This window comes from Parasteatoda tepidariorum, chromosome 6, assembly GCF_043381705.1.
Source record: "Parasteatoda tepidariorum isolate YZ-2023 chromosome 6, CAS_Ptep_4.0, whole genome shotgun sequence".
Taxonomy (NCBI): domain Eukaryota; kingdom Metazoa; phylum Arthropoda; class Arachnida; order Araneae; family Theridiidae; genus Parasteatoda; species Parasteatoda tepidariorum.
Window position 1 is genome coordinate 6994599 of NC_092209.1, and position 14819 is coordinate 7009417.

General features: G+C 34.1%; 1 protein-coding gene across 3 annotated transcripts in view; it reads right to left on the reverse strand.

The window, feature by feature from the left end:
- LOC107439236 (protein phosphatase 1 regulatory subunit 16A) overlaps positions 1-14819 on the reverse strand; it is a 79283-nt gene that overhangs the window by 13536 nt on the left and 50928 nt on the right. For all 3 annotated transcript variants that reach the window (XM_016051756.4, XM_043046235.2, XM_016051757.4), the window contains 6 exons: positions 10367-10765; positions 8892-8962; positions 8523-8772; positions 6307-6431; positions 2070-2195; positions 724-799 (listed from right to left, as the gene is read on the reverse strand). In XM_016051756.4, the coding sequence (XP_015907242.1) occupies positions 724-799; positions 2070-2195; positions 6307-6431; positions 8523-8772; positions 8892-8962; positions 10367-10637 (919 nt within the window). In that variant the 5' untranslated portion in view covers positions 10638-10765. The remainder of the gene's footprint in view (positions 1-723; positions 800-2069; positions 2196-6306; positions 6432-8522; positions 8773-8891; positions 8963-10366; positions 10766-14819) is intronic.

Here is a 14819-nt window from a genome sequence, read left to right on the forward strand (position 1 = left end):
GCATCAAAAGTATGTTAAAAATACGAAAAACAACTTCTAACCAGTGAGGGAACAGGCATGTTCCTTTACTGGGCATAGATTTCCCAGTGAATGAACAGTATGTGTTAATATGTTGACACTTTAATTTTCAATTCATGATTACAAAAAAAGTTAACATTTTCCAAGTATTTATATGTTATAATTTCAAGAATAGGCTTGTTTTTAAATATTTGTATGGCTTATAAATTCATAAAGAGCGTTAAGAAATAACCAAAATTAAGCGTTCCTTTACTGAGTGTTCTTTCACTGGTAAGAGCTGTTCCTTCAATTCTTACTACTTGCTATTTGAACCTCCAAAACTTTAAAACAATATTATGTAAGTTCTCTATAACATTTAACTAAAAATACGAATTTTGAAATTAATATGGTTTTTTAAAAGGCAAGCGAAGCTTAATTGTTCCTTCACTGGTTAGTTTACCCTACTTGTTTTTTTTTATATAAAGACAGCTTTTGGTCGTCAGGCATTAAAAATTCGCACTTAGTAATAAAATAAGTCAGCAATAGATTTTTTTGTCTTATATAAAAATGGTGAAAAACATATTTTTAAATGAAAAAAATTTAACTTATCTATAAACTAACTGATGCATTTTCTTAGTGACATTGTTTATTACTCTGGGCAGAAGAATCTTAACAGAAGTTTTAGTAGCATGCATTTTAACAATGAAAAAAATTTACAATACTTACCAAAAGGAGTTTCACCATTTTTCGTTTTCGCTGATAAATCTGCCCCAGCCATGACCAACATTTCAATAACATCAGGCTATAACGAAAAACATTACAAGTCTATTAAATTCACACTATTTTAAGAAGAAAAAAAAACAGCATTGCAGTGTACAAAAGATTTCAATTAAAATGTATGATAATTTACTGGTAACCATTTATCTAGAGTCTAATTGTAAAATTACCGAGAATTAAAAACGGAAAATTTCTATTAAAATACAGAAAAAATAATTCACAGGAGACTTCGAAATTTTACAGAAATAAAGTAAATAGAACTCTATTAATCACTTTCCCGCTCTGAAACCACCGGAGGCATTAGAGTAGAATTGAAGTCCCTGAAACGCAATGTACAATCCGATCAGACGCCGCACGAGGAATTGAACCCCGGACGGTAGGTGAATACTTTACCACTAATTATACCTCTAGTCATAAAGTAAATAATAATACCTGGATTTATTTGGTTCATTGACAGAAAGCCACTGCAAAAAATCAATATTTTCAGTAACTCTGTTAACGGGTAGCAACTTTCTTCATGCGTATTTTGTTACCGACGGATTCGGATTTCTTACCGTCAAAATATAGGGCGAAGCTGCAATCTAGGAAACAGGGTTCCCAGAGTTTGATCAGGAGAGCGATCCAAAGTTCGGACCCTTTACTGCTAATTTTACTTTTTGCGCATTTCACCATGAAACGAAAACTTTTTAATTGAATGGAAACATTTTTCGCACAATTATAAAATTCGCTCATTCAAAGATAATTCCATGAAAATTCGATTTCTCGGGAACTATTTGACCGATTTCGCCTACATTTTGTCTTGAGATTTTACATTCTTCAAAATGTTTTAAAAACTTGTATACCGTACCATTTTAAAAAATAATAAAAAATAATTACTAAAAGTTATTTTTAGCACGGAATTATCTTTGGATAAACGAATTTTATAATTGTGGGTAAAATTTTTTCAATTTGATGAAAAAGTTCTCGAGATATTCGCTCTCCAGAATCAAACTATAGGAACCAAGTTTTCCACAATGCGGTAACCTTCGATATTTTGGGGGACAGAAATCCAAATCCATCATAAAAAAAAGTATGTTTGTTTACAAAAAGTACGTTTTTGTGTCACATTCCGTAACTTAAAATATCGTCTGCGCTAATTAATTAGTATATTTGAGGTTACGCCCTTGAACCTTTATGATAGATTTCTAGAACGCGAAGATCCGATCATTAGATCAAAAGTAATTCAGGGTGTTTTACTCATTTATTGTTTATTTACACTTGAACACAATAAGAAGAGAGGTTGATGATCTACTTACATGTCCCCAGCATGCCGCTGCATGAATAGGCTGCCACATGTCATTATCACAAACATTAGTAGAGCCATGGTTATCGAGAATAAATTCCACAACGGTCACATACCCGTTAGCTGCAGCTATGTGGAGCTGAAAGATCAAACAAGGACGGTACAAAACATTCATTATAAATGGTATACATCGTAACATAATACATAATAGAATTAAGGGTAACAAAATAAATGTTTTGAAAACGTCAAATTTTTTAATAAATACAGGCATACACCCCCTACTAAGTTTTCGCAGTTACGGAAAATATGCTTCATAGTGACAAAGGTTATGAATAAATATTTTAACAAATTAGAATTAAATTAGTTTTGTCCATTTCTACTTAAATAAAGATATAAAAGATCAAACGGTTATGGTGATTCTATTTTCAAAAATTGTATTAAGCAACGTTTGTAATTGACAGTTGTATACCTGTTTCATTGTCTTATCATTTTTTGAATAACAAGTAATTAATTGCAGATAAATTTCCCCCTATACCTGCCAACTTTTAATCCCTTCCATTGTCATTTTTCCCAGTGGTATTAAAATGGAATTGAAACTTCAATTTTAAGCAAACAAATACGTTGTATTTGAGAAAACTTAAGTTGACAACCATGACTCGACTCGACTCGATAGGTGGTTTGATGAAGTACCTGCCCGCGGATGCGGGCACCTCACTTCTTCATCGAAAATGGGCCCTAGGGCGACGGTGACTATTGGCTTTAACAAATAGTAGTAATTCCACAGATGAAGATCTGTGGTCGTCATCATTGGCAGTATCTCCTCGTCTAAGTCTTGGTTGGTGGGAGGAGGGACTGGATCAGGGAAACTAATTCCGCATCTTTCATGAGTTCCTGTAGTTCTCTCACGATGTGAGTAAATCTGGCTACTGGGTTGGTAGGAGTTCGATGTTGTTGTCTCCTCCTGGGTGCGAGCTTTCTCTTTGGCCTGGCTGGGCAACCTGTGAAACAGGCTGGGTGGTCATTTTTGCAGTTCACGCATGATGGTGGCTCGTTCAGGGGTTTCGTGCATTTGTAGGTGTAATGCGCACCAGCGCATTTCATACACGCTGGCTCATCGGTGCATTTGCTCTGTGTGTGGCCGAAGCCTTGACACCTATAGCATTGAACTTCGTGGCGGCCGCCACGAAATCTTTCCACTCTGACTGGTGTGTTCAGCAATCGGTTGATTCTGAAGATTTCCCGGTGCTTAGGATCATCGGGCAGGTGACAACCATGATAGTAACGCATATTAATATATGTGCTTAATTTTTAGTTTTAGTTTTAGTAATATGTGCTTAATTTTGACAACCATGATAGTAACGCATATTAATATATGTGCTTAATTTTTGTAAGAATAGTGGTGATCAATATCATTTAAAAATTAAAATTATTAAAGAAAAAATAGTGCATGATTACTACCACTTTAAATATGAAAATAAAATCTTCCGGAAAATCCGGAAGATTTGGCAGGAATGTAATTTGTATCGATTATTAGTTAATGCGTGAACTTTGCTTTCTGATTTGCCTGAAAACAATCCTATTTAGGCAACTTATTGCACATAAAAGCTCATTTTTTTGAAAAAAAATTTTTATTTTTTTATAGCTACTAAATGTTCAAAGTATCTTAACAATTTGTTCTTTAGTGAAGGTGTTCTTTTAGAAATGCAATAAAAACAACGGCTTTTTGTTTCTCTGTGCAAGTAAGAGAGGAAATAAGGAAACTAAATTGGATGTATGTAGTTTAAAATTAAGTCATACTTCATACAATTACGTTATACTACATGCATGAAATTATGTCATACTTCATACAATTACGTCGTTATACTACATGCATGAAATTACTTTGAATAAAATTACGTCATTCTACATACATCTAGTTAAAACCAATTTTTTATTTCTTTGCCGAACTTTAAAGGGCGTGCAAAAGTGCACCGTAATTTTGTATCCGATCAGATGATGGTTTGACTCTGACCAAAAGATGAGCTATCGAATTTAGCTTACTTTTAACAGTGTCTCTTGAAAGTACTTTTACTATGAATAAACTGTTACATAAAAGAATTGTTCAAAAGTGAATGAAACTGCTAATGAATTGCTGAAAGTCAGCTGATCTGGTTTAACTTGATTTCAGTGGTCGGAAAAACTACATTTTTTAAACTACAACTTATTGAATACAAATGCATTTCACTCCATCTATTCCTTTTTAAAATGTAGTAATTGCAAACTATCTGATACCATTGGGTTCTTGCACTTCCAGAAGAAGATCACAATGCCAGCGCCAGCTGATCGCTTATAAGTAAAATGGCTTGTTAAAGTCGAACTAAGTTTCAACACATAAGTTAAAAAATATTAATTAACGTGAAATTAATTAAATACAGATCCGGATCACACATAGCCATATATGGCAGTACTTTTACTTTCGTTACTTGTACCGCCGGTACAAGTAAAAAGTACGTACTTTTACTTGTACTTCGTTACTTTTTAAATTTAGTACTTTTACTTGTACTTTCGTTACTTTTTTAGGGAAAAAGTACAAGTATTTGTAACGGAAATGTCGAAAGAAATCGTTACTTTTTTCTAAAACTCGGTAAGCTTTCTAAAAAAAAAAATTTATTTAAAAAAAATGCTTATGTTTTTTTAATTTATAAAATTAATGTGCAATATATATGCATTCATAGCTAACTTTGTGTTTAAATACCTTCTGTTTCAACTTATACTGCACATTCAATTTTTTTCTTACTAACTCAAACATCACAAAGCTATCTGAAACCCCGTGTTTGCTTTGTTTATGTTTGTGCTTTTAAAATGCGTTTCTAAAGAGTAACACAATTTTGAATTAATGGTAATTTAAATAGATAAAAATAATAAACAAAAAATTTAAATCAATAGATAAAATTTCTTTTTCGTGCAAATTCATAAAAAGTTTGATATTAAAATTATATTTGATTTTAAAATTATATTACACGATTATAACATAAAATTATATTATAATATACCTCCGAATTTAAAAATAAATCGACACTAACAANAAATCGTTACTACTCGAATTCAGTACTTGTACTTTTACTTGTACTTTTTACTCGTTACTTTTTAAAATAAGAACTTTTTACTTTTTAATCATTACTTTTTTTAAAAATACTTGTACTTTTACTCGTAACTTTTTGAAAGTAACGTTGCCATATATGCACATAGCATTTGTTGAAACATAATTCTTACGCTGCTACGACTTTTATTTAATTTAGATTTATTATTTGTTTATGTATTTTATTGTTATCGTAATACATTTTTTTTCTTGTACTTGGCAACTTCGATTTATAATTAGTTTGTTTATGATCAACATGGTTTCGTGCCAGCTTTTGTGTTAAGTAAGAAACAGATAGTGAAAAAATTGAAATCTTTGTGAAAGAATCTTCGTGAAATATAAAGTGTGCCACATAAGAGAATTGATACTTGAAGGGCTTGACTTACTCGAAACAGAATAATGGAAAGAACAGTTGCTAACGTAAACAAAAGTCAAGTTTCAACAACCCATCAGGAGTGGGATACCCACACTTCGTCACTTGCAGGCATCCCATTGAACTAAATAATTTTTATACTTCATTTGACTAACTAATTTGAGGGCGCAATTTTACTCTCGAGTTTAATCCCGACCACTGGGTAGGTTTATTTTTTTCTTAATCGTCGTTGAACAGCCGGCTCGGTTTTACAACTGCTAATGTTCAACTACGTTGCCTAGTCATTTTGAACCCAATCCAAAAGACAAGGGAATTCCTGGATAAAGTATTGAGAGAAATTTGCCATCGTGGAAGTCTTTTAATGGAACTAACCCGCATTTGAGTTAGAGAGGAAAACCACAAAGACCTCCCACGGTTAGTCTGATGGAAGGGGACCCGTGATCCTTCTACCAATGAGGATATTTTACGTAGCACTGTGGTCGGTGCAACCGGGTGTGGAATTCGAATCAATCAGTTATAGCTGGGATTCGAACCCGGTTTACCTCAATGGAAGGCGAGCGTTCTTTCCCCTGAGCCACCAAGGCTCTGTGTAGGGTTTATTGATCTGATTCAGAAATGAACCCACTACCTCCAATGTTTGTAACAAAGTTGTGTGGATTTCCATCCAATTGACTGCAATGTAGGTGAGCATTGACATCCAACAGTTAGAATAGAAGAAGGAAAGAGTGAATAAGAAAGAACAAAATAGAGAATACATACGGGTGTAGCTCCTTGTTGATCTCTGTATTCTATATCTCCTCCATCTTCCAACATGCACTTCAAATCAACAAGCATTTCTTGTTCTGTTATAGCTCGCGTTTCGTCAATCATTTCTTGCGTGATTCCTACAGTGTGTCAATGACAATATAATTCATTTTTATTCTACAATAGTTTTAGTAATTTATTAGTTAGTTTATTAGTTCAGTATTAGTCGTAAACTTTTAAATTTTTAATGTATATTAAAAATTATAGAAGCTTTTTTTTGAAAACAAAAATCATTTCGCCATTTTATTCATTATTTTTAGGTTTCTTCGAAATATTATGGCCATGGAGCGAGCTTAGTTTGTTCACCAACAACTTCCACCAAAGTCAAGTATTCGTAGTCAATGTAGTGTGCAAAATAAGAAAAAACGGACCACCCTGAATAACTTTTGATATAATGATGGGATCTTCGCGTTCTAGGACTCATTTTTAAAGGTTTGAGGGGGCGATTTCAAATATGCCAATTAATTAGTCCAGACAATAGTCTAAGTTACGGAATCTGACACAAAAACGTACTTTCTCGGGGTAAACATAACTTTTTTTACAACGAATTTGGATTTCTCACCCCCAAAATATTGGAGGTAGCTGCAATCTGGAAAATAGGGTTCAAGAGTTCAAAGTTTGAACCCCTTCATGTTAATTTTATTTTTTGTGCGTATTTTGCCATAACTTCTTAAATGAATTGAAAAGTTTTTGCCCACAATTATAAAGTTCGTTTCTCCAAAGATAATTCCATGAAAACTTTTAGTAGATATTTACTATTTTTTTAAATTATTTTATTAAATAATGGTCGAAAATATTATGAATTGTAAAGTATAAAAAGAGTTACATATTTTTAAAGAACATAATTTTACATGACAAAATAAAAATTTGAGCGAAATCGATAATTCCTGATCAAATCAAATTTAAAAAATACGGCTTCTTTCAGTGAACTGATCGTAAAGACACGGATTCCCAGTAGAACACCGATACAAGCATCACTGGCTGCGGTCAGTAAGCGGGGTGTGTGATAACTTATATCAGCCTGCGTAGGGACCGAGGGTGAGCGGTATCAATTGTTATCTCGTTATGGGAAAATTTCTAAAGTAAAACACTCGAATTCGCATGCAGGTCATCGGTCTAGCAAACGCGGAGGAGCTATCCCCTCCGCAGGGGATCAAAATTGTGATGTCATATCTTCAGATCATCCCCAGGGATGTTTCACAGACTTTGGGGGAAGAAAATTCCGATTTAGGGATTTAAGCAAGTAGTTATTGACTCTCTACATTTTTCACTTTTTCTTGCTAGTTGGAGTAAAAGGGCCTTTATCACAGAATGCGAAAAAAATCGCGTATGCGATTACGGAGATGCGAACAAGAATCTGGTTTAGCATGTTCTTCAGAGTGAATATAACTCACCTATCAAGTTCTCATTCACATTTCCGAATTCGTATACACCAGTTTTTTTTACTTCATGCAATTAAAATTGTCTCCTAACGCTGTTTTCAAAGCTCTGTGTCCAAGAAAAACAAAAAAGCCATAGTTTAAGTGCCTTACACTTGAAGCAATGCGATGATTTTAAATTGTAGATGTAATCTTGTCGTGAAGAATTATCTGTGTTTTTTAGAACAGACAAATACCTTAAATATTTTAAAAGTTATTAAATCTTTTTAAAAATCACCAATTGGGTGATATTTTCCCCCTAAATAAAAATTATCAAAATCACTGCCTTATTCTCAGTTTTGAAAAATTTTATGAGCCCAAGTAACGCAGCATAGGAGTAAGTTTTTAAGCCGTATTAAGAAATTAGACCATTTTCACAAAACTGTGGCTAAATAGTATTGACGTTTTAAGCCGTTTTCAAAACAAGCGTAGACAGCGCTGCCATTAGATACTCTAAACTTGGTCTAACAGTCATGAGTAACAGTTGCAAACTCACAGTTCGCAAAAAAGTATCAATTCATATTACGACGGAGATTTCGAAAAACAGCCTTAATACTTCAAGTATTGGCAAAGCATTTTTTTTTTCAGTCTTGTCACGTCAGAAGACTGCTTTCAAGTGCCTGTTTTTTTTTAAAATCCTCATGCGGAGTAAGGACCGGACATTTTTTAACCAACTGGAGTCGAGCGGAACTCAAGCAGTAAAATTTGCTTCCATTCCAATCGTGAATCCATGAATGAATTGAAAAGTGATACCTTTTTTGGCCATTTCAGATTCGATATAGTCCAAGGTGGTTTCGTCCTCGCATATGTCATACGGCATGTTTCCGTCAGCATTCACAGCCAGCAGATCGGCCCCTTTAGAGATGAGGTACCTCACTAAGTGTATATGGCCACAGGTAGCTGCTGCATGAAGCGGTGTCCACTGCTCGCTGTCCTTGGCGTTGACGTTGGCACCGAACTCTAGAAGGAGTTTCATCATCGCCTCGCTGTCGTCAATGCAACACTGTGTATTGAACATAAAACATAAGACATTCTTTCTGTCAACATACCACAATATATTGAGCCTCGATATATTAGTGGTTATTATTAAGAAGAACTGTAGTCAATGGAATGAATACTTGCCTGGTGCAGAGCCGTGAGTCCATCTTCATTCGTCGAGTCAGGACTAACACCGAGCATAAGAAGTCTCCGAACTGAAACACAAAATTGTCATTATTACAAGAATCCTTAAGAACTTTTTATATCATTAAATTTATTATGTTTAAGTACAAAATTAATAAAAAATCTATTTTATGTATTTAAAATCTTTACTGGGAGTCTTACTGTTAGGTTTTACAATGTTGTTGTCGTAACCGTAAGGGGTGCGATTGTACTTGTTTTCCGCTGGTGCCATCTGTGGCCAAGAATTCGACTTCTGCTACACCCATACGTCACAACCGTTCATACCATTCATACATCTATTCATTCATCCACAGATTGTAATTTTGAAATAAACCAGAGAACGATCCATCTCCAATGCAATTCCTCCACAGAGATATAATTTGTTATGGGAACATGGAGGACTTTGTGGACCCCACAATATATACATGTGCAGGGTCCCCTAGGGCTTAGAAAATTTAAAATAGCGGTGACGAAAATAAAACAAAAGTTGATATATTAATTTTTGTGTAACCTAACCTGCAATTTGTTTTCCGGAGAAAGTATATATGCATGAAAATTCCAACTTTACAAGGCCTGCTTAATCCCCAGATATGTCATTGAAAGAGCATATTTGGAGACACTTGGGACGCAAGTTGGACAGCCTCCGAGTTTATTATTACAGCAAGTATTGAACGCAATGCCAATTCAAATGAGATCGAGTAATGGACAACGTGTGTTTTTGTTCGCATTTTGTGGCGTAGCAAAGTTAATTTCAAATCGACCTAACAGCTAAATCGTAAATATTTGCCTTTCTCTCGTTAGACATCAAAATAAGCCACTTTTTCACATGCATTAGGAACTTTAATATTTCTTCCTCACACAGAAACAAACAGAATTTGTTGCGTGTTATAGCACGTTGATCGTATTTCTTGGCCGCAAAATTACGAAACAACAAGGGGGAAGAATAAGTTTTTCAATTCCAAGCTGCCTCCCTAAGGGGAATGGATTGCATCTTTTTTCTTGCAGATTTAGAAATGTAAGGGATGCATGTTAATATTTTTCATGCAGAAGATACAGCTGGCAGAATTTTCGATTTCAGAATTAGGAAATTGAAAATAATAAAAAAAAACTATCTTTTTAACAACTAAATGCCTCTTAAAGCATTACGACGCTTCGAGTTTGCTACACTTTCTATTCGTTTTTATTTTATATATAATTATTTTCGTTCATTTTTTTTCATTAATTGGGTAATTTTTGGGGTAAATCCCGGACAATGGACACTTAAGAAAACATCAATGTCAGGAATACGGGGCAGGTGTATATCAGGCAATAGCACATTACTTTAAGGAAAACAATCTAGTGAATACCGGGCAAGAGGCTTCTAAATTAAAAAAAATATCAGTTTAAAGAATACTGGATGTTTTAAGTCGTCTGTTTTTATTCAGAAAGAATCTTACCTTCTTCGACGTCATTCCTAGCCGCTGCTTCCAGAAGCATGACGCTTGGCACAAAATGTACTTTGTAAGATTTGTTACTTTTGGACTTTGGAATGAGGTCCGGGGTTGCCGCCCCTCCTTTCTTCCTCTTCGTCTGCTGCCATTCTTTCTCGCGTTGATTCCATCGCTTCAACTGCTGCACGCGTCTCTTTCTCGCGTGCTTCAGCCTCTCCTGAGTGCTCATCTTCTCAACGACATTCATCTCCGACACAAGTTCACAGTGATCGGCCATCACAGTAGTGGATTAAATGAGCAACACTTTTGAAATCATGGGTCACCTGCTGAATTTCATTTCTTTTCTAAACTTCGTAGGCTAGATATAAGGCTACGTCATTTGAAGTGGGAAGACAAGAAACAAATCTGAAACAAATATAAAAGAAAAGTTGTCAAAAGTATTCCGTTTACTAAAATAAATAGGATGGCGGAGTAATATGAAAATGGTCATATATATTAAGCGAGATAAGCCTAATTGCAATGGAAAGGTAGGCATCTACTTTCCATGACACCGAAATAGGGATGAAGAGCAGACACATATTTTTTTATTTATTCCCAATGGCAATACAGGAACACATATAAAAAGGAATTCATGAACACTAATAAATAAAAGTAAAATACAATTAAAAGAAGTGACCATTGTCTTAAAAGTTCTCTGGAACGTAGTAAAACGCTGTTTCAAAATCGTAGTAAAGTCTAAGAACCAGTCCCCGTCCCAAGGTTTGGGCTGGTCCCTGAGTATAAATAAAAATATAAAGAAAAAAATATGAATATAAAGAAAAGCCATAGTTTGGGGGAAATGAAAAGCATTTTTGATCTGATTTTTAAAAGTGCCTGAGCTTATCCCTCTATCCAAACTTCCACACCACAACAAACAAGAGGACTTTCAGCTACGGCAGATTTAAAGTGCACCTTGCTGCATAAGCACGCTAGCAGTTCAGTCGGCTGCCAGGATCGAACTCAAGAACTCCAGTTTTCCATCAGCGAGAGATCGATCTTTTGCTGATCATGTGCAATCCAACGCTTCATTATCTGGGTTTACAAAAATAAACTGCTGAAATCTTGCCAAATCGGCAATTTTTAAAAGAAAGTTTAATAATAATAACAATGTTTAAGCTATTTGTCTGTTTTAATTTTTAGAGCAAATATGGTAATTATAGTTTAAAACTATTTCGTTGCTTCAAGTTTAAGGCACTTAGAATGTGCTTTTTAAGGAATTTCGGAAAACACAATCTTCCTTCTAGAAAGAAATTAAACACATAATAATAAAGTCGTTAATCCAACCTGCTAATCTTTTTAACACATTAAAGATTAGATTTGTTAAAAAACAAAAAAAGGAATGGAAGCTGTTGTCTTGATCGTCCATCACTCGCTGAAGCATGAAGCAATATTGATGGGCACGAAAGTGATTTCTTGGATCATAAAAGAAAGGCTTCGGTTACATTCAAGGTAGCTCTTTTCACATCAGAAACAAAGGAAGTGTGGCACCATAAAAACTGAAGTTTTATGACAAAAATAAGTCAGGCAGATTAATGATTCCTCGCACAAGAGTTGCCATTTAACGCTTTGACAACATTCCAAACGCATTCTGAGAAACCCACTCACTGTTACGTTGTTCTATAAAGCTAATTAAGGTGATAGAAAAGGATACGCTATTTTAATAGGTTACCGGACGTTGATCTGGCGTGAAACCGTCATCTCTTTAGACCCCCACAACGGTACAGAGATTTCAGTGACATGAGACAACGGGCGTGTACAAGGAGCAATGTTCGTTTCGGATACAGTCAAGGATTTTGTCTCCAAGACACTTTTGGAATAAACCTCATTCTGAAAATCGATTGTTAGGATTTATGTCACCAAGGTACCTTTGGAAAAAAACAGGGATAATTGTGACACAAAGTGCAAAACGCTGAAAAAGTTATTAACGACAAATCGATATGAATACATCAATTTATATACCATATATGTTTCATATTTAACATAAACTTTCAAACTAACATTTATAATTAAATTATCTCCTAATGTAGAACATCACACCTTATTGATAACTAATTCAAGAAAAAACTTACTTCTGACAAGAATCGCGATTTGGATTTTAAAATCGCGTGAATGCGAATCGTGGCATTGAATTTTAAAATCTTATGAATATGAATCGCGATATTGAAATTTAAAATCTCGTAAATACGAATCACGATGCATAATTTTTAGATCGATTCACTTTTAGAATCGGGGAATACGAATCGCAATGCGTAGTTTTTAAACTACGTACAAATTACGTTCGTTTCTGATATGACAAGCACGTGAATACGAATCGCGATATTGGATATTAACCTCGAGTGAATACGAATCGTGATAATAGGGCTTTTAAATCACGTTAATAATAATAATCGCAATGCCCGATTTTTAAATCGTGTAAATACGAATCGCAATGCATAACTTTTAAATCAGGTATATACGAAAATCGATGTTTGATAATAAAATCGTATGGATAAGACTATCGATATTTGCAGTTTCCGGCGCAGTTCCGAATATTCAAAATGGCGAAAATCTGCCGGAACCAAAATAATCAAAATGGCGGTAGAATGATGTGCATGTATACGTCTCGTTAATGGGATTTAAAAAAAGTTTCAACATTTCGTTGGATTATAAGATTTTGATTCGCGAAAAACTCACATGTTCTGCTTCTAGTTTTTAGGTCCAGACGAACGATACAATAAAAATGGAATTCCCTTTATAAAGCTGACTCAGGAAAACTATATTACGTTTTTTTGTCTCCAAGATTCATGCGGAATAAAGATTACACGAAAAAACGATGATTTGTGTCTATGAGACCTTTCGTTATTCAGAGGTTTATTTGTGGCTGCTGTGTGTATGTGTGACATGCGAGTTTGTCTACTCTAGACACCAATGTCTTAAACCCAGTTTCTATCTTCAACGGTTAGAGCTATCTCAATGGTGACAACAACAAAAAATCGATTGTTTGCTTCAAATAAAATATGTGTTCCGAGTCCAAGACATGCCGTGTAAAAAGTTCCTTAACAGAAAAAAAAAATGGTTGTAATGATAAATGCTTGGACCTAGGTAATATTTTTGTGTTACCTTCAGCCTTAGCTTTGGAAAAGCACCGTGCTTTGACTTCAGTTTTAAATATAAACTTTCACATTATCATGTTTCTGCATTAATTGATCATGCTGCACACTCACATAAAATACACAGACGATGTAAGTGGAAGTAACGATAGTCGTGTTTTGGATCCACTAGTCATTCTAATTGTGAAATGAATTAGAGTGAAAATGTAGGCAGAACAGGTCTTATATCCCCTAAAGGTGCAGACGATAGAAAAGAAACCTTGAAAAGGGTCAAATTGTTTTAACGGTGGCATTTCCGACGCTGAAGGCTACTTTCATTGTTAGTTACCCGGGCAGAAATAAATGTTGCACAACGGAATCTTTCATCTCCTTCATAAGAGTAATTTTAGGATCTACTTACAGCATTACCGTAATTCACGAAAATTCAGTCTTTGTTTTTTAAAATATTTACCTGTTTTTTAAAATATTTACCCTCTGGATCAGATGGGGCACCAGAGTTCATCTTATATATATTTTTCTGACGCTTTAAGTACATATGTTAAAATATGTTTTGGTATTTTTTAATTATAAAAGTCAGTCAAATAGTTACCAAAAAAAAATCTGTTAGATGCTCGGAATTATATTTGTTCTAAAATATTAAAATCCAAAAAAAGTAGTTGGAAATTTTTTTTCTATTCATATTAAAAGAAAAAAAAATTATCAATTATTTATTTTGTAAGTTAAAGAAATTTGAACGACTGTTTTTCTTAGATCTAAATAACTGTAAATTATTATTTGGGTGTGAATTCTCTGAATGTGAATTGAAGCCATGTTTATCCTTAGCGCAAAAAGGGACACCGGAGTTGATTTCATAACCAAAAATGATGAAAATGCTAAATCAAATATTCTCCACTTATTTTGACCTAAATTAATAGAAAAAACTAAAAAATATGTTTAATGAAAATTCTGAGGCAAAAGATAAACTATATAGGAATAATTCTGTTTAGTTCAATACAGGACAATTCTATAAAGGGCCAATATCGGCCCTCTGAACCATTATTGAGCCAAGATTCGTGAATATTGCTTATATATGTAAATGCCTTGGTTACCATTAATAAAGTCAATCAAGACATTTAATGATTATGCTTATTCTTTAATGATAACATGAGTCACACAGACTCTTAAACAATTCAAATCGAACCACACAGGTTCCCAGTTTCACACAGAAACATTTAGTTACACAGGATCGAACCACACAGGTTCCAAGTTTCACACAGAAACAAACTTCAATTAACTAATAATATAGTCATCTAGACTCTTAACCACTAAGGTTACCCGTTTCACTTAGAAAA